The 21,188-nt window shown below is 35.8% G+C and overlaps 1 protein-coding gene across 1 annotated transcript in view; it reads left to right on the forward strand.

Annotated features, from left to right (window-relative positions):
- Positions 1-8,243: 8,243 nt before the first annotated feature.
- Positions 8,244-21,188, forward strand: part of CROT (Carnitine O-octanoyltransferase) — a 146,464-nt gene continuing 133,519 nt past the window's right edge. The window contains exon 1 of the mRNA XM_089102831.1: positions 8,244-8,425. Coding sequence (XP_088958957.1) covers positions 8,301-8,425 — 125 coding nt within the window. The 5' untranslated portion in view covers positions 8,244-8,300. The remainder of the gene's footprint in view (positions 8,426-21,188) is intronic.

The following is a 21,188-nucleotide window of genomic DNA, read 5'->3' on the forward strand; positions in this document are numbered from 1 at the left end:
TGAATTAGATGGGGAATTTTCTGGGATATTAATTTTTTTCTTCCGTGTAAATAAGAAGGATCTACTTGTTTTTATGCCATTAGAGTTAGGTTTACCAAGTTGGGTAACATCTTCAACTGGGATTGTGTTGCCAGCCCTATTTGAGAGCCCTTCTTTTAACTCCTGAATGGGTATTTCTGGGGAAACATTATAAACTACTATTTTTGTTGGGGATTGTTTTGGCTTCCATTTAGATGCATTAATTGGGGTATTCAGAAGGGATTTTAGATTAATTATTGTGTCTGCTGATTTTGGACAGCTATTAGCAGAGATCCATTACGGTGAATATCAAGAGAGAACATTAATTTTAGCAATTTGAAAATTACAACTCTTATTGCAGCGATATTTTTTATTTCAAAGGGGGTAATAGGAGAAATTTTAAGGTAAATTCCTAAGTTTTGAGAGGGAGGATCTTGGGCGGGGAGAGGGGAAATGCTTTTGATTGGGGAGATTTTTGTCTTTTATTTAGAGCTTCTAGATAGGACCTCTTGAAACCCATCATCATCATTTATTGCGACATTAGCTTCTACACTGATCATTGTCCTGGTCTCAGGATCGAAGCTATAATGTGAAATTTGAGATAAGGATCTTGCCTAGCCCGGATGATTCTCAGTTTCACTGGTACTTGGGGTGTTATCTGGGGGGACTTTTTTTTGGAGGATTTCTAAGCATTGTCTATTGGAAAACGCTTTAAACTAAAACAAGAAAGAATATTACAATGATAACAGACCGTCTGCACTCTACTGTTGGGAAAGTTACACCATCCACAAAAGAAACACCACAGTATGGCCCTGAAGAGGATTTGAGCACTTTTGGTTCGGTACAACTACTGAGTAATTGAGATGATAATTCACAAGAAATTTATTTTAAATTTCTTAAAATGTTGCTGCTGTGTTGCTGTGCGACTTGTTTTGTTAAAGCGGGGCGTCCCACGGCGTCAATAAAGTTAATAAAGCTGTCCGTAAAGTTAATAAACCGTTTTCCTCTTATAACTTTATTGACTTAATGGTTGTCGGAAAAAAGTTAAACTTTATTTAACTTTTTCAATAAGGTCTGGAAAGTTTAGCCAATAGGAGAAGACTTCTGGAAAATTTCAATTCAGCTAAAAGAAACTAATTAGACAGCCAGTCTTGAACATTTTTCTCTAATATGTGGAACACTGAAGCAGAAGACTTGCTTATTTCACTATTAAGAAATAAACCTTTGATATACATATCCTCACAAAGGGAACATAAGGACAGAATTTGTGTTGAAAATGCATTCAAGGAAATAAGTGAAGTAGGCCTAATGTGTCAAGAATTGGGTCCTCATTTTGTAGGTGAGCTAACATCTGTGTTCATTCTTTAGAAAATATTGCTAGGGTATTGATAATAGGTTTCTTTTTAGGCTATCCCATGCCTGAGAAGTTCTCTTAAGGCATATAGGGAGAATTAGTCAAAATAATTAAAGCATCTAGAGAGAATCAATCAATTGTCCTAGTATTGCGAATTTAAAGCTTAAACAAAACACAGGAAAAGTGTCTCTATTAATAGCCTACCATATCCTAATGTCAACTTAAAAGCCAGTACAATCTTCGGTAAAATTCTACTTTAGTTACTTTTTGCTTTTTTGAAAAGGGACTAGTTTAGGAAAATGAAACTTTCAGGGATAGATCTACAGGCTAAAGTATGTCCCAGAAAGATATTTTAAAGTACATATCTCCGCTTGTCCTCCCTCTAGAGGGTCCTGAAATTTATATACCTATGGAAAATTTCACGAAACAACATTTTACCTTAATTTTTAGCAACAATTTTCTTTTTGTCTGACTTTAGTTCTGAAAATGTAATTCTTGTCATTTGAGTAGAATTTTAAGCCATATCAATGTCTATTTCTTCAAGATTTAGGAAATGTATATAGACTATCTTTAAAATCTTATAAATTGGGATTGAGCAAAGTTGTGAAACTGAAAACAATTTCATTTAAGAAGATCCATTTTGCAAGCTCCCACTTTTATAACACAGATTTTCAAAGGTCATCAAAGGTCAGGACCCTTTTGAAAGAGAAACAGTGTAAAGTAGGTACTTCAAAATAAATTCCTTGGACATATTTTAGCTTGTAGAGCCATCCATGGAAAATTCATTTTCCTAACCTAACCCCTTTCCAAGATAGTCAATAATATCTAAAATAGAATTTTACCTAATCTTTTACCCTCAGCACTAGGCTCATAAGAACTAAAGCTAAATTCAGCCACCTGGGGTTATAGCATGCTATGTTAATGAAATAGAAATAGGCATGAAAATCAACTTTAAGGTAATATTGCCCTAATATACCTTCCATATATATATGTATACATATACATGGACGCCCATAAGCTACCAGGGGGGGGGGCAAATGTCATCTAATTGGCACTTTTAATGCTATATAATAGAAATCTAAGAACAAAAATATAAAAATAAGGCAGCATCATTCAGCCAGGGGGGGCTAAAAACTTGGGGTTTACAAACCTACTCATATTAATTTCTGCTCGTTTTGAATTTGACTCTTATTTATATTAATTTCTGTTTGTTTTCTGTTTCATTTATTTATTGATACTGATTTGTGGTAGTTGTATTCTTGGTAGATTATTTGATTCTATTTTGTTCATTTTGGTTTAATGGAGTTCTTTACTTTTTGTTAAAAAATGTATTTTGTTGAAAAAGTTTTTTGTTTAATTTTTGTTTGTTTTATATTGACATAGTCATTTTCATGGAGAAAGAATGAGCCTCTTCTAAAGTTAAACAACTATCTCTTCCATAAAAACCTTAAATACCCCCTGGGCAGAGCTTACAACCCTTGCCCCTAATCTTTTGGGATTGTTTCAGCCCCAAAGGCCTTGTTATATGATATTTTGTCCATTTTGGATAGACTAGCTATTTCAAAATTTCTATTTGATGCATTTCAAGATAATACAATGTGTGTGTGTGTGGGGGGGGGGGGTAGCTCCCCTCTAATCACTGTGACTATTAAAAAGAACACGAGAGAGTCTCATTACTAATCCAAAGAGCCCCCTCCAAAGTTAATATGACCCACTTTATATAAAAACCATCCCCAGGACATAGCTTACAACCTTTGCCCTGGGTGCTCTGTCATCCTCAAATACATAATTTACAAAACTCAACTACATTGAACAAAATGGCTATCTCAAAACTTTGATTGGATGTGTTTTGGGAAATAGTGGGCTTGTCAGGGGGGTTACTTGCCATCCAATCACTTTTGACTATAGTATTAAAAAGGGCACTAACCATTTCAATTTCCAATCAAATGATCCCTTTTTGAAGTTTCTACAACAACTCCTTCACTACAAAGTGCCCTGGTCTAAACCTCCCCCCCCAAAAAAAAACATATTATGCATTATGACAACATTGTTCTTTACTTACTTGCCTCTCAATTACTTGGACTATCTGTCTTGGCTTTTCTCTGTCTACATTTAGCCATGTCTTGATGTAAACTACTGCAAAATACTTGATAAAAGGTTTTTTTTAAAGCTTTAAAACAATTAAAAAACAAACTTAAACTTGTTTTAAATGATCGAAATTGAACTAATAGCAAGCACACATAATCCTGCTTGTAAGTGGGTCTGCTGCCCCCTAAGCATTCTGCTAAATTTGAAGAGGTTTTTAAGTATTTTAAAAATTAACAAAACTACAAAAAAAGGATAAATCGAGTATTAACAATAAAAAATGGAACGTTTAGGGGAAGTAGTGTACATTTGATTATTTTTTCAATTTACTGATCTGTGCTACCAAATCCCAATGCAACTCCAAAGACGTCCTAATACGTGTATATATATATATAAATATATACATACACACACACACACACACACACATATATATATATATATATATATATATATATATATATATATATATATATACATATATACATATATATATATATATATATATATATATATATATATATATATATATATATATATATATATATATATATATATATATATATATATATATATATATATATATATATATATATATATATATATATATATATATATATATATATATATATATATATATATATATATATATATATATATATATATATATATATATATATAATCTTTAACTTGAATAATTCTTCTTTTAGCTCCAATAGCAAGATGTAGATAATTTCAGAGACCAAACTGCCTTTCCATGACAATAAATAAAAGTTCAAATAGGGATAAAATCCTTTTAATAGACAGTGATGATAGAAATTCACAAAAATACCAGATATTTCGGTCACATATACATTGACCGTCATCAGTAGTAAAACTAAAATAAAACAATTTAAAACAAAAGTTTATATACTAAATCAAATAACACTACATATTGTTTAAATCTCTAATTCTTTTCAAAGCAAAGGCGGAAGCTGTTCCCTTTGACCTTTTTGGATTCGATTCATTAGCGTTCAATGATATACCATTTGGACAAAGGTCAACTACATTGGGTAACTTGAACTTTACTCTGTCAGATTTTAATAAATTATCATAGATAGAGTTCAGCCCATATTCACCTGTATCGCGATTCAAAGCAATATTCTTGAATAAGATTTTCTTTATTTCAAGAATTTCACGAAAATTTTGCTTTAAATCCCGATCCCTAGAAATCAAAGAGACATTGTCGAACAAAATAAAATGGTCTAGAAAATTAAAAATATGCTCCGAAAGGGCTGTAGTGAAATCGTCAGACTTGGAATCTTGCTTTAAAGCCGAAGAAATAGAATCTTTGTGTTGTAATAATCTCATTTCCAAATTCTGGTTAGTATGTCCCACATATGAGCTTCCGCAAGTACATGGGATCTGATACATCCCACTTTGCTTCCCCAACGAAGTTAGATTATTCCCAGAATTTGGAAAACTGTTCAAAGTATTATTACTCTTTGATTCTACCCTTAGACCATTGCTTTATAAAATACTCTAAAGTTTTTCATTTAGCCCGGGTCCATATGTTAAGGATCTAAAAACATCCTTCTCCCAAGTTGTCTCCAAGACTTCCTTAGAAATCTCTAGAAACGTTTTTCTTCTTTTTGAAAAAGTCTGGTTAATTAACCATTCTGGATACATGTTACTGATTAGTATTTTCCTTAGAAAAGACAACTCCTCCTCAACAAATTTTGGCGAGCAAATATTAAAGATCCGGTCAGTTAAAAAAATAATAGAACAAATTTTTAATTGGTAAGTGTGACTAATACTATGAGGCACAAAACTTTTGTTGTATTTCGGCTTTATGCGGATTTTAAAATCCAGACTACTTTCTTTTTCTAAAAGAAGATTATCAAGGAAATAAAGTTATATCTTCACTCCTAATTCAACAGTAAAATTTAAATCCCCCCCCAAACAATTAAGATGTTCCAAAAATCCTTTTAATTCCTCCTCCGCCCATAATTCCTCCTTTGGATTTGATTAGTGGCAAAACAGATTTGGAAGTTTCTGTAATTATGAATTTAGTAAGGTTGTGCAATAAGTTCTCTTATTTTTTTCAATTTAGAGGGGAGTATTTCGAACAAATAAATGGTTTACCTATAGGGCCCTTTATCCCCTTTATTAGCTAATATTTTTGTGGAGAATATTGAAACAATTGCGTTAGATTCATATTTTTTAAAACATATTTTCTGGGGCCGGTATATGGATGACATTATTTCAGTATGGGATTATGGGGATGTTATATCATTGAACACTAATGAACCAAATACAAGAAGGTAAAAGAGAATACCTCCCGCCTTTGCTTTAAAAATAATTAGAGATTTGAACAATATGAAGCGTTATTTGATTTCGTACATAAAATTTTGTTTTAAATCGTTTTAGTTTATTTGTACTACTGATGACAGTCACTGTACATGTGACAAAAATATCTAGTATTTTTGTGAATTTCTATCATCACTGTCTATTAAAAGGATTTTATCCCTATTTGAACTTTTATTTATAGCAAGAAGAAATCCAAGTCTACAGAGCTGGATTTGCAAATCACTAGCTTAACCCAAAGAATTGGAGATGTTGTAGAGGCAATGGGGAATAAAAATAAAAAAGAACTGTCAAACAATGGACAAGAAATTCCAGATGTATTTGCTGTGGCAATTTCAAAAGATTTAAAGACTTTACCAAGTGATTTGCAGATAAGTGCAAAAGCAGAAATGTATGCTGCACTAGCAATATGTTCAGACTTAGCATCAAAAAGGATGAAGCAACAAGCATCTATCTTAGGAAATTTTGACTTTCATAATTATGCTAGGAAGTAAGTGGACTGCCATTTGCATACTTCCTAGGGTATATTTTATTTTTAAATTAGCCAACTTGATATATTATATGTATATTATATGTATATATTTTAAATTACAATTAGATTAGATATATATATATATATATATATATATATATATATATATATATATATATATATATATATATATATATATATATATATATATATATATATATATATATATATATATATATATATATATATATATATATATATATATATATATATATATATATATATATACATTTATATTTATGTATGTTTTTGTATGCCACTTAGTATGATTCTTTATTTTGTTTTAGTATAGCCTGTGAGTAAATAAACAATTATACAAACAATATATAGTACTTTATTTATAGTTTGAATATTACTAGAATTAGACAAAATGGTATGTAGCACAAGTTTATAACCAGATAGGAAAAGAAAATTGAGGATTTATTGTCTATTGATAATATCATTCTGCCAAGGCACACTCCCAACACCATTGAGGTAACTGCAGAATACATCTCGAAGTTGCCTCACCCTTGCAGTATAGTTATTTGCACTACTTCTTCTTATGTTAGTCCATGTATCAACTGGCCTTGAGAAATTTCTCCACTGGGCATTATTTTCATCACCATTATCAATTTCATCAGGACGTATGTATCGTGCATTAATTGATGTTATGCTATCCCTCACTCTCAAAAAATTATGCAAGATAACACACCACATAACAATTTGGTTTACTTTTTCAAGTGAGGCAGTAATTGGTGTGTTGAAGATTTGCCACTTTGAGTCTAAAATGCCAAAACTGTTTTCAATTACTCTTCTGGCCCTTGATAATCTGTAGTTAAAAACTTTTTTTTCATTTGCTAAATATGTCTCTGGTTCTAGACTAATGATGTGCATCATCAGAGGACAAGCTTCATCTTCAACAATAAAGTGAGGATACATTACTCTTGATTGTGGGATGAGAACACTGGGTGGAAGAGGGACGGTCCCATTATACTAGTCTTGGGCAAATTATGTTTTAGAAAATATACCTCCATCACTCCCACTACCAGGTGCACCAATGTCAACAAAGGTAAACTTGTAATCAGCATCACAAATTGCCATTAAGACAATACTAAAATAATTTTTATAATTATAAAATGTTGAGCCTGAATTGTGAGGGGCAATGATGCGGATGTGCTTACCATCCACAGCACCACAACAATCTGGAATATTCCAAATATGAAGAATTTGGGGGGCTAGGCTACTTTTTATCTGTGAGCCTTCTTTAGTAAATTGTAAAGTAAAAACAACGTCTAACTTAAGACTAACCTATTAAATTGAAACAGTTATCAAAAAATAATGTCAGATATATTCAAGAATGAACGCGCGAATAATTCAAATTAATTGCTTCAAAAGATTTCCATAAAGTCAGGAAACTAAAATTCATGTGTGAGCGCGACGAACATTACGGTATGTAACTTTGCGGAATACTTTATTAACTTTATTGACACCGTGGGAGCCCAGCATAAAACATAAAAAGTCTTCATACCAAATTACTTCTAGTTTTTCGTCGAACTTTTTACTTAGGCAGTACTGTTCTGCCTATGATGAAAAGGCAGAGAGTATTCTTTTTCGTAATATCTGAAAAGAGAGTCTTCATTTGAGTTTGAAAGGAGATTACAACTGACTTTCTAAAATTTGCTTTGTGTTTTTATATTTCTTGTGGCATAAAAGTCAGAAAATATTGAAGAATCTCTTTGCAAGTTTTTGTTGTTAGTGCGAGTTGCTAATTGTTTTTTTTTCTGAAGAAAATATTTCAACATAGATTAATTGGAAAAAGAGCTGCTAGCCTTGTAAAGAGACATGTCTGGGGATTGGCCAGGGATAATTCTTCGGCTGAATTTTAGCTTTTTCATGGTTTCTATTGCAACTGCCAACAGCGGAAATACGCTTCAGCAAAAGTTTTAAAACTTTTAGGGCAATAGCTTGGCTTGATTGAGATGCAATATGAAAGAAAGTGACTACGTTAAAAGTTTTGCTTCTATTTTCCTCGCAACAGCCGATGGAACATTCTCCAATGACGAAAATCTGCCAAATTTACCTGTTCCAGACTTGAAAAATACCCTAGCAAGGTATTTCAGTTTTGCACCCTAACAAGTAGACTAGGCTACTAATACAAATAAAGAACTTATAGGCTAAGCAATTAAGATTTAATTTAATCTATATTTTTCTTTGAATTAATTTCTGATATTCTTTGGTTTCAAATAGGTTTTTGGCTATTTTAACTCTAGGCTAGGCTATGCATATACTTGAAGATATCTAAAGCTGAATTTTAGTGGTTTCTGGTTTTCTATTTTAACAAAAATGTGTCTAGTGACTGCTAGAAACCTATAAGCATGACAGTCAATCACACATTAATAGTAGCCTAAATTCACTATAAACTCTTTAGGCTAGCCCATTTGGCTACACCTCTTTGAAATAAGTCTAGTTGAGCTAGAAAGGTGTTGTGAATTACCTACCTCAGTAAATTTCTATTTAACTATATAGTTTAGCTTAGATATAAGTATAAGCATTATTTGATGCCTATTTTATACTTTTTCATAATTCAATAATTGTTTTTGGGGATAATTACATCTTCAGCCCTTAAAAGGGCCCCAGAGGTATTTTATATGAGTTATGAAAGAGCATAAAAAACATCAAATAATGTTAACACTTTCATTGTAGCTAAATTGTATGGCTCACTGCAAATTTATCATGTACTTATCCCCCCTCCCCTCCAACAAAGATCAGTGCTATTTTTGTTGATGGCATTTCAAAAACTTGAAATGGTAGCAAAACAGTTTATATATAAGTTGCCTAATAAATGAAGTTTGAATTGTTATAAATAAGTATTTCTAGAATATATGGCTCTTGAAAAATTTATTTTTAAACTAGTTATATATTTTTTTAATCACTTTCCAAAAACTTAACTAGTATTGGTGACTTCTTTGTTGGTGTTGATGACATTTGGGGCTCCTTTAAGGGCTCAAGATGCAACTAGCCCCAGAAGTAATTATTGAATTATGAAAGAGCATAAAAAAGGCATTAAATGACTTTTTTGCTTCCATAATAGCTAAATTGTATGCCTAACTAGAGCTTTATCCCTACCTCTTCCTCTTCAAAGCACACTTACTTTATGACCTTTTAGCCTAAATTCAGTAGCCCCAATATATTACTGATTCTATGGCTGACATGGGACAAGGAGAATATGCTGCTAGGCTCCTCAATTCCTTTTTTATACTCTTTCCAAAAGTAATAACAAATTCACTTGCAATTTCACCACCTCCTGAAGTCCAGTATATAGCTTTAAAAATGTGTCTCTCCATTGCTTCAACCAGGTTATACATTATAGCCCAGGCTAGACCTAGCTCCTATATTAAACCAGTTATTTTCTTGGGCTGGAATTTATTTCCATACATAAGCAATGATTTAATTTGCCAATATACAATTTTAAACAATTTTCAAGAAGGGATAGCCCTATTAGCCTAATTTATATTAGCCTGTTATAAAAACAAGGTAATCATATTAGCCTAGTAGAAACATTCTACATATTATGAAGTAAGAATTTGTTTTGTTTACCTTAAATTGCAGCTAAGAACAATTTAAGGATTTTCCCTTCTTAATGATTTTTTTTTGTGAATTTGTTAATAATGTTGATGAATTTTTGAGATTTAACAAAGTTTCTTTCTTTTTTAGTTTTTGTTTTGCATATTATTTTAGCTTCCTTTGGCCTTATATCAGGGTGAAGGGGAGAGGGGGTCATTTGCAAGTTAATTAATAATTATATTTTGAAGAAGCATAAAAAAGGAGTAAAGTACTGCTATGGAGTTTTGTTCATATCTACCCTAAAAATCTTTATTTTGCAAAAGTGAAACCTATTCAAACACATTTACTGTGTAAATTGAGGCACAAAGACAGGGATCGGCCACAGTCACTTTTTGTCACTTTTTTGGGAACCTGTCAGTTTTTGTCACTATTTCTGTCATTTTGTCACTTAAGTCACTTTTTTCGAAATTTTGGACCTAATTTTTTTGCTGAAACAGTATGTTATAGTTGACTGTCAACTGTGGCACAATTCATAAAAAAGGTAAGTTTTTTTTGATAGTTTGGACTATATTTCAACATGCATGATGTCTATGGCTTTGATTAATGTGGTTAGTGTGTGTTAAAATCTAGGCTCTTGCAAATAAGATGATTGATTAAATTAGTTCTACTGTACCATAACTGCCTATGGTTCTTTTCAGGCTGTTGGTTCACTTAGCATCCATTCTTGCCTGGTTCCTTAGCAAATGGACAGTTAGGCTGAAATTCCTTCTATATATTTTCAGTGTTAGCCAGTTTCTTTGATTTTAGACTGTTTCCTGCAAAAGGCATGCATGCCCACAGGTCTGAGGACGTCAAAATGTAAGATTAAATTTGTGTTTTCATTGGTTTTGTCAGTTTGTATTTGTAATAGCTTTATGTGTTTTCAAATTCCATCCTAAAACCCATTCTTATTTCAGATTGCTGTAAATAATGGGCAAGACCAAATTTTTGGAGAGCTGGCTCAGTAGGGAAGACAGTGCTGGGCATAAAGTGAAAGAGTGGTGCACAAAAGGGAGTGACAATGACAGCTCGTTCTATTGTAAAGTTTGTAAAGACACTCAGCTGCCAGAAAGGGTTCCAGGCCCTTCTTCAACATGCAGCCACACAAGATCACAAAAAGAATGCTTCTGTCATGTTAAACCAACATCAGTTGAGACTTGCTGCATCAGCTCCAACCAGAAACCACCCAAACTCACAGAGTGGCAATAGCATACCACAAAAGAATCTGGAAATGCTCTGCAAGCAAGATGCAGTGTCAAGGGCGGAGATAGTTTGGGTTTTAAAGACTATTGCTTGTTCTTTAGCTGCAGCTTCATGTGATCATATTGCCTAGGTGTTCTGAACAATATTCCCTGATGCTGTACCAGAAGGCTTCTTGTTAAATGCTAAAAAATGACATAGTTGTTGATGGAGGCTATTTATCTGTACTTTTGAGAAATTCTAGTTGAAGACATCCAGAAATCTGACTTTGTGCTGGAATATGATGAAACAACAAACAATGGTGGGGTAAAGGAGCTCCAAATAAGAGTTCAATAATGGTCAAAAGAGCGGAAACAAGTGGTTACTTGGCATCTTCAGACATATATTTGGGACATGCAACCAGTGAAGATCTGAGTAAGAAAATCCTGCAGAGTATTGAAGATGAAAGACTTTCACTTGAGAGATTGCTGATGCTTGCAAGTGATGGCCCAGCTGTCAGTAAGAAAGTGTTGTTAATTGTAGACTCAGAAAAGAGAAAAATGTATTCAAAAGGCCTATTGAATATTGGAACCTGCAACATTCACGCAGTGCATAATGCATTCCTGAAAGGGCTACAAGAACTTGGGGAGGAGTGCTCTGATATGATCGTTGCTGTTTACCACTTTTTCAGCAGATGGCAAGCTCTTTCTGACAATTTCAGCCAGTGCCAATGGAAAGTTAAAGCTCCTCAGCATAAGTTTGTGAAGCACGTCCCCACAAGATGGCTCACCATAAGGGAAGCAGCAAGCCGCTTGATCAAACAGTGGTCTGCATTGACAGAATATTTCCTAGAATTTGCACCAAAGAAAAATAGTCCAAAGTACCTGATGTCAATGCAAAATATTTGAAAATTGTAAGTTGGCTAAAAAAGCAAACAATGAAAGCCAAAATTGAGTTCATCATAAGCTCTGCAGCAATTTTCACCACTTTTACTGGTGTATTCCAATGACAGGAGCCAATAATACATGTGGTACACTTTGAGCTGAGACAGTTATGCACAGTTCTTTTGGGGCAGATTGTGTGGGCTGATGATGTCAATCTCCGGATCCTTGGTGGTTTTGAAGGCTTAGATAGTACTGCAGATGTTTACCTACAGCAACCCTTGTGTAATGAAAGGGTCCTGGCTGCCCTGGATTCTTCAAAAGTTATTCTGAAAGACAGGATTTTTTTTCCTGAGAATCAGGAAGCATATCAAAGCTGCTGTACAGTACCTGCTGACAAAATGCCCTGTGAACAACGAGTTTTGCCGAAGCCTTGCCTGCCTAAGCCGTCCCAGTCCAGATTGCCAAATAGCGAGTTGCAGTGATATCCTCCACATTGCAAGAGAACTTCCATTCAAGACGGACATCAAGCAAGTCCAGGGAGAATGGTTGTTATTACAGTCAGATCCCATGCCGCCACCCACGGAGAGTGCTCGAATTGACGGCTATAGGCAAAAGATCCTGGAACTGAAGACACCATCTGGTGAAACCAAATATCAGTCCTTGGGTCGGATTGTCCGGGCAGCTATGTCGCTCTGTCATGGAAGTGCAGATGTAGAGAGAGGATTTTCTTGGTCAGCTCTGCTGATGACTCGCCTTCAAGCACGTACAGAAGAGAAGGCACTGAATGCTAAGGCTTTTGTTGCGGATGCGCACTGCGACTATGAGAACAGACCAGAGCGTGTGCTGATCACAAAGAAGCTTCTTTGTCTGGCTAGCTCAGCTAGAGCCAGCTATGAACTGTACTTTTTTGAGTGAAGACAGGAAGAATCAGAGAGAGAGAAGCTTGAAGCTGAGAAGTAAGATGCTGAGCAAGAAATCCAGGAGATGGCGCGGAAGAAGCTGAAAATAGCAGACCTAAAGTTAGACATTGTACGAAAAAAAGAGATGGTTAAGCAGAAGAAGGAAATAGGCAATACCCTTCTGAGAGAGGCAGGGGAATGGTTGAAGAAAGCTGTGGAAGAGAAGGATTTCCTGAACATTGGTCTTGCTCAAAGTATGCTGGAAGCAGCATCAAAAGCTCACTCCAAAGAAAGGGAAAGGGCGGATAATGCTGAATCGGTTGAAGTACTTGTTCTGAAGAGGAAATCTGAACTAATCGATTGTCTTTCAAAAAAGTCAAAGAAGTGATGACATAATATCCAGTGATTGGTTATGCCTAGTTGTGGCAGAGGCTTGTTTTTTTATCATTTGTATAAGTAAATAAAATCAGTTGAAGAAAAAAATAAGGATTTCAGCCTTTCTGTCCATAACTTCTTGGGCTCTCATAGGCCAGTGATGATCTTACGGTAGTAATTGGGATCCTTGTAATCCATCTGCCCATGCTCTGACGGCTTCTGAGTAGTCACTTTTTGTCACTTTTTTGGTGTCCTCAAGTAACTAAAGTCACTTTTTTCACGCACCTCGTTGCAGCCGACCCCTGCAAAGAAAGTATTTTGAGTCTCATATATGTGACTTTTTGTCACTTTTTTGGGAACCTGTCACTTATTGTCACTATTTCTGTCCTTTTTTCACTAAAGTCACTTTTTTCGACGTTTCGACCTAATTTTTTTGCTGAAACAGTATGTTATAGTTGACTGTTGACTGTGGCATAATTCATAAAAAAGGCAAGTCTTTTTTGGATAGTTTGGACTATTCAACACGCACGATGTCTATGGCTGTGATAAACGTGGTTGGTGTGTGTGTGTGTTAAAACCTAGGCTCTTGGAAATAAGATGATTGATTAAATTAGTTCTGCCGTACCATAACTGCCTATGGTTCTTTTCAGACCATTGGTTCACTTAGCATCCATTCTTGCCTGGTTGCCTAGCAAATAGACAGTTAGGCCGAGATTTCTTCTGTATATTTTCAGTGTTAGCCAGTTTCTTTCATTTTAGACTGTTTCCTGCAAAAGGCATGCATGCCCACAGGTCTGAGGACGTCAACATGTAAGATTAAATACGTGTTTTCATTGGTTTTGTCAGTTTGTATTTGTATTAGCTTTATGTGTTTTCGAATTCCGTCCTAAAACCCATTCTTATTTTAGGTCGGTGTAAATAATGGGCAAGACAAAATATTTGGAGAGCTGGCTAGGTAGGGAAGACGGGACTGGGCATAAAATGAAAGAGTGGTGCACAAAAGGGAGTGACAATGACAGCTCGTTCTATTGTTAAGTTTGTAAAAAGACACTCAGCTGCCAGAAAGGATTCCAGGCCCTTCTTCAACATGCAGCCGCACAACATCACAAAAAGAATGCTTCTGTCATGTTAAACCCGCGTCAGTTGAGACTCGCTGCATCAGCTCCAACTGGAAACCACCCAAACTCTTAGAGTGGCGATAGCGTACCACAAAAGAATCTGTAAATGCTCTGCAAGCGAGATGTAGCGTCAAGGGTGGAGATAGTTTGGGTTTTAAAGAGTATTGCTAGTTGTTTTTCTGTAGCTTCATGTGATCATATTGCCGAGGTGTTCCAAACAATTTTCACTAATGCTGTACCAGAAGGCTTCTCGTTAATTTCTAAAAAAATGACATACTTGTTGACGGAGGCTATTTATCCGTACTTTCGAGAAATTCTAGTTGAAGACATCCAGAAATCTGACTTTGTGCTGGAATATGATGAAACAACGAACAATGGTGGGGTAAAGGAGCTCCAAATAAGAGTTCGATACTGGTCAAAAGAGCGGAAACAAGTGGTTACTCGGCATCTTTGGACATATTATATGGGACATGCAACCAGTGAAGATCTGAGTAAGAAAATTCTGCAGTTTATTGAAGATGAAGGACTTTCACTTGAGAGATTGCTGATGCTTGCAAGTGATGACCCAGCTGTCAATAAGAAAGTGTGGTCAATCGTAGGCTCAGAAAAGAAAAAGGTATTCAAAAGGCCTATTGAATATCAGAACCTGCAACATTCATGCAGTGCATAATGCATTCCTGAAAGGGCTACAAGAACTCAGGGTGGAGTGCTCTGATATGATCATCGCTGTTTACCACTTTTTCAGCGGATGGCCAGCTCCTTCTGACGATTTAAGCCAGTGCCAACGGAAAGTTAAAGTTCCTCAGCATAAGTTTGTGAAGCACGTCCCCACTAGATGGCTCACCATAAGGGAAGCAGCGAGCCGCTTGATCGAACAGTGGCCTGTATTGACAGAATATTTCCTAGAATTCGTGCCAAAGAAAAATAGTCTGAAGTACCTGATGTCAGATGCAAAATATTTGAAAATTGTAAGTTGGCTAAAAAAGCAAACAAATAAAGCCGAAATTGAGTTCATTATAAGCTCTGCAGCAATATTCACCGCTTTTACTGGTGTATTTCATCGACAGGAGCCATTAATACATGTGGTACACTTTTGAGCTGAGATGGTTATGCACAGTTCTTTTGGGGCAGATTGTGCTGGCTGATCATGTCAATCTCCGGATCCTCGGGGGTTTTGAAGGCTTAGATAGTACTGCAGATGTTTACTTACAGCAACCCTTGTATAATGAAAGGGTACTGGCTGCCCTGGATTCTTCGAAAGTTATTCTGAAAGACAGGACATTTTTTTCTTGAGAATCAGGAAGCATATCAAAGCTGCTGCACAGTACCTGCTGACAAAATGCCCTGTGAGCAACGAGTTTTTCCGAAGCCTTGTCTGCCTAAGCCCTCCCAGTCCAGATTGCTAAAGAGCGAGGTGCAGTGATATCCTCCACATTGTGAGAGAACTTCCATTCGAGACGGACATCGATGAAGTCCAGGGAGAATGGTTGTTATTACAGTCAGATCCCGTGCCGCCACCCACGGAGAGTACTCGAATCGACAGCTATTGGCAAAAGATCCTGGAACTGAAGACACGATCTAGTGAAACCAAATATCAGTCCTTAGGTCGGATCGTCCGGGAGCTATGTCGCTCTGTCATGGAAGTGCAGACGTAGAGAGAGGATTTTCTCGGTCAGCTCTGCTGATGACTCGCCTTCAAGCGCATACAGAAGAGTGGGCACTGAATGCTAAGGCATTTGTTGCGGATGCAACATTAGCCCTTTTTAATTGTTGAAAGTGTTTGGAGGGCAATCAACCCACCTGCCATACAAATCATTTCCCCAAATACATCCAATAAAAATTCTGAGATGACTATTTGTTCAGCATAGTTAAAAGGTCTGGAAGTTACATCTTTGAGGATGACGACCCCCACAGCCCTAATGGCAAGGGCAGTAAGTTGAGTCCTAGGGACCTCTAAGGTTTCTATAGAAAAGGTCATCATATAGACATTGGAAAGAGCCATTGGATTAGTCATCAGAAGTTATAGTGCTCTTTTTAAGCTTCAAAGGTATTTGAGGGTGGATACCCTCTTCCCCACACATCATATTTTCCTAAAATACATCTGATGAAAATTTTTAGACTGCCATTTGTTGTTGTAGAAACTTCAAAAAAGGCTCATTTCATTAGAAATTGAAAGGGCTAGTACCCTTTTTAATAGTGAACAGTGATTAACTTACATGATAACTTACAGGAACAGTGCCTCTTGCTAGGATATCATATCCTGTTGTGGCACTCTCTAATCTTGGCTCAACATTGTGCGCCTAGAGCACAAAGTCATATCACTTTTATAGGTTATGTATTTTGAATAAACACTTCTTTCTGTAGATGCTTGTCAAGACGGTTTTTGAAGCCGTTTAGAGTTAGTGCTGACACTACTTCTTTGGGAAACAAGTTCAATTCATTAACTGGAACTCATTACTAGTTGCTCAAGGGTAACAAGCCCCCACTTGCTCATCAACTCCCAAAACACATCTAATCAACATTTTGAGATAGTCATTTTGTTCAGCATAGTCGAATGGTCTGGAAATTATGCTTTTTTTAGGAGGAACTCCCCCACAGCCCTCAGCACAAGGGTTGAAAGTTTTGTCCTGTGGGCATATAAGATTTTTATGGAAAGTGTGTTGATATGAGCTCCAAAGGTGGCTGAATGAATTGGAAATCAGATTTTCTAGTGCCGTTTTTAATAGTCAAAGTGATTGGGAACCACCCTCCCCTATGTTGTATTTTCCCAATTGCATCCAATAGCAATTTTGAGATAGCCGTTTCATCAAAAGTAGTCCAAAGATCATATAACAAGGCCTTTGGGGTTGACAGGATCTCCCAGGGTCTGGCGGTATGGGTTGTAAGCTGTGCCCCTGGGGCATATAAGGTTTTTATGTAAAGGCTGGTTGTGTGAACCTTAGAAGAGGATCAATTGATTGGAAAAGTATAGTTCTAGTTCCCTTTTAAGAGTCAAACATGTTGTAGAGCAGATAGCAGCTCATTTTATCTGTCTGTTTGTGTATATGCATGTGTCTCTCTGTGTCTTTTTGTCTTAGTGTCTGTTTTTGTATGTCTGCATGTGTGCGTCTCTATGTGTCAAATTCATCTGTCTATGTGTGTGTACATATTTTTCTAGGCGTAGGCGTGTGGGTGTCTTTTTGTCTGTCTGTCTGTGTATGTACGTGCATCTTTTTGTCAGTGTATTTGTGTGTCTGTGTGTCTAATGTCATTATGTTTATGTGTGTGTGAAAAATTCTGTTTTGCTCGTTTTTTTTTTATATTTGAAAAAAATCCCTTTCACATCTTTCTGACTTGCAATAAAGTCCCATTCATATGTCACTGACCTTTGAAAATAATTATGTTTTGAATGTGTTAAACCTTAAAAAAAAACTGTTCTCATGTCTCTTACTTTTTAAAAATTAAAAGAAGGGTCATTCACATGTATCTGACTTAAGAAAAAATCTTTAAGAAAAGAAAATCCCAAAGAAGAGGATTTTGAAGAAGAAATCTGCAATAAAAAAACAATCTTGACAAAAAAATCTAAAAAAAAATCTGTTTTGTATGTTTCTTTAAACTTTTTGAAAGAAAAAAATCTCTTTTTCTTTTGTCTGACTTTTGATAAAAAACTTGGTCACCTGTCTAACCATTGAAAAAAAAAATCTTTTTGCATGTTTCTGACTGAAAAATCCTGTCAGTGTGTCTCAGACTTTGGTATGTACCCTTGAAAATTTATATCCATGTGTATTTGACAGTAAAAAAAACAACCCATTTATTTTTTTTTCAACTCCTCAAATCTTGTTAATGTGTCTGACTTAAGAAAACTCCATTCATGTGCCTCTGACCTTAAAAAAATATGTTTGCATGTCTGACCTTAGTATAAAATCTTGTTCATCTCTCTCAGAATTTGGTAAAAACCTTGCAATTCAAATTAAGTGTCTCTGACTTTTAAAAAACTTGTTCACATGTCTGACTTCAGAAAAATAAAATCTATTTTGAATTTTTTTCTGACTGAAAAATTCTGTTTTGCTTGTTTTTCAAAATTCGGAAAAAAACGTCTATAATATCTATCTTTTTAAGCCTTGTTTAGCTTTAAGCCAAAAGGTGTCTCTAATTTTTATCATTTTAACTCTTTTTTAGCGTTAAGCCAAAAATATCCCATTTTAAATTATTCCTAGGGTGTTAAGTTCAACAGCATGGACTTTATTGATATTGGGGGTCCTGGAGGGGGATATGAGGTCCTCTAATGGTTGGTCTGAGTGGTGTCAGATTTGTTGGGACATGGATTGATCAGGTTGACATCATTGACATTGAGCCCCCCTGGAGGTAGGGCATGGGACCCTCCTTATGCAGGCCCAAGGGAGGCTCAGGTTTGACCTGGTAATCTACTAAAATACCTAGCAAGAAAAAAGAGAATATTTTTGATTTTGAAATCTTTGTTGGCTATTTTCAAAAACATACAACATTTTTGGCTACCACACTCTTTTTCCACAATTGGATTTAATCGGACTTGGTCTATGTATCTATTCGAGATTGTCCCTTATAAAGCAGTGAAAATCATTTTTAATAGTCGAAAGTGATTGGAGGGCAACTAGCCCCCCCCCCCCTCATCACGCCCGTCATTCCCCCAAACACATCCAATCAAAATTTTGAGATAATCATTTTGTTCGGCGTAGTTGATTTCCGGATAGAAAATGTTTTATGAGGTGGACAATCCTCCACAACCCTCAGGGCAAGGGTTTTAAGTTATGTGTTGGGGGCATAGAAGGTTTTTATAGAAGGCGTTGTCTTAGAAATTTCAAGAAAGGCTCATTCGATTGGAAATTCAAAGGGATAGTTGTCGTAGAAACATCAAAAAAGGCTCATTCGATTGGAAATTCAAAGGGATAGTGCCCTTTTTAATAGCCGACAGTGATTTGAGGGCAACTAGCCCCCCCCACGTCCATCATTCCCCCAAATATGTCCTATCAAAATTTTGAGATAGTCATTTTGTTCAGCGTAGTGGATTTTTAGATAGAAAATATGTTTTTGAGGAGGACAATCCCCCACAACCATCAGGGCAAGGGTTTTAAGTTATGCCCTGGGGGCATATAAGGTTTTTTTGAAGGATTTGTCGCAGAACCTTCAAAAAAGGCTCATTCTACTTGAAATTCAAAATGCTAGTGCCCTTTTTAATAGTTTAATAGTCAAAAACATACAACATTTTTGGCTACCTCACTCTTTTTCCACAATTGGATTTAATCGGACTGGGTCTATGTATCTATTCGAGATTGTCCCTTATAAAGCAGTGAAAATAAATTTTCGAGTGAAAAAAATATTACTTTTGTTAACCAGATGATTTTGCTAATGAAGCTTAATCCTATCCAAATTCATGCAATAACTTTGTGCAATGAAAGATGAAACCCTGCACATCAATAAACTCTTGCATAAGATGAGTAATAGAAAAAACCCATGTGCTCAGAAGCCTTGAAAAGAATATGACTGTTGTCACATTACAAAGGTTTTGGAATCAAAACAAGTGTTGCGTAAGTCCAGCAATGGGAAACCGATGTGCTTGTATCCATGATGATTTCGTGCAATGGAACGTAAAACCCCACACATCAAAAAACTCTTGCATAAGCCAAGTAACAGAAAAACCTACCTGGTTGCTTGTATCCATCAGCCTTCTTGTAATTAAGCTAAACTCACGCCAAGTAACAGGAAGAGATTTGTGCTTGGGTTACAAAGATTGAAACCCCATTGTCGTCAGATTACAAAGGCTTTCTGAATCAAAACAAGTGTCGTTGGCCTTCAAACTACATCATTGACAAGGTCATTTGAATTTACAAAAGTAAACAGTAGACCAGCGTCTTGGAAAAGAAAAAAATGTCTGAGACAAAAAAATGTTGGGAAAACGTCTTGAAGTATGTCTTAAAAAACATCTTGAAGAAAAATTCTTGAAAAAAGGGTTAAAAAACGTCTTGAGGGGTTGGTGACTTCCCTATGGATCCAGGTACACCCCTACATGTGTTGTACTATCTCAAACCCCCTCACTACTGACGCTCGGTAATGAAAAGATTGATCAGGTTGACAGGTTCATTTATCTTAGTAGTATTATTAGTAAAGACGGTGGGAGCATTGTAGACTTTAAAATTAGAATAACCAAGGCTTAGGGTGTTTTTTCACAGTATGAAAAATATTTGGAAGAATAGGAATATAAGTCTGCAGACCAAGATTAGAATATTGGAAGCTACAATTATGTCAGTGGTCCAATATGGTTTTGAAGCATGGGCGCCCCGAAAAGCAGATGAAGATTTGCTAGATGTTTTCCAGAGAAATTGAATTGCCTACAGATTGTTCTGGATACCTGGCTGACCGAGCGTATTCTATACAGTAGGCTGTACGTAACTTGCCGTTCAATCCAGCTTTCTAGGGCTATAACAAGAGGTCGAGATGGCTTGGGTAGGTTTTTCGGATGAAGGACGACAGATTGCCAAAGATTGTCCATTTTGGCAAATCGTCAAGGGCTAAACAGAAAGAAGGCCACCCGTGTTCTGGGTGGTAGGATGTCCCAAGGAAAGATTTAAGGGAAATGGGAACTTTCTGGTAGGGTCTATAGAAGGAGGCTTTGAATAGATTGGGATGGAGGAGGAGCGTGTGTAGCTGTATTGCCTCAGGTGGCTTGGTGATGTGTTGAGTTGTTAGTAGCATTATAATGAACCTGCATAATAGCTATTGTTCACGAATCACCTTTTGATTAAGATTTTTTTCAATAAACAGTTTTTTTATAGACATTTTTTAAAGATTCCGGTTACTATG

The sequence above is a fragment of the Artemia sp. Qi Xiang Cuo genome, chromosome 1 (assembly GCF_049724085.1).
Source record: "Artemia sp. Qi Xiang Cuo chromosome 1, ASM4972408v1, whole genome shotgun sequence".
In the NCBI taxonomy this organism is placed as follows: domain Eukaryota; kingdom Metazoa; phylum Arthropoda; class Branchiopoda; order Anostraca; family Artemiidae; genus Artemia; species Artemia sp. Qi Xiang Cuo.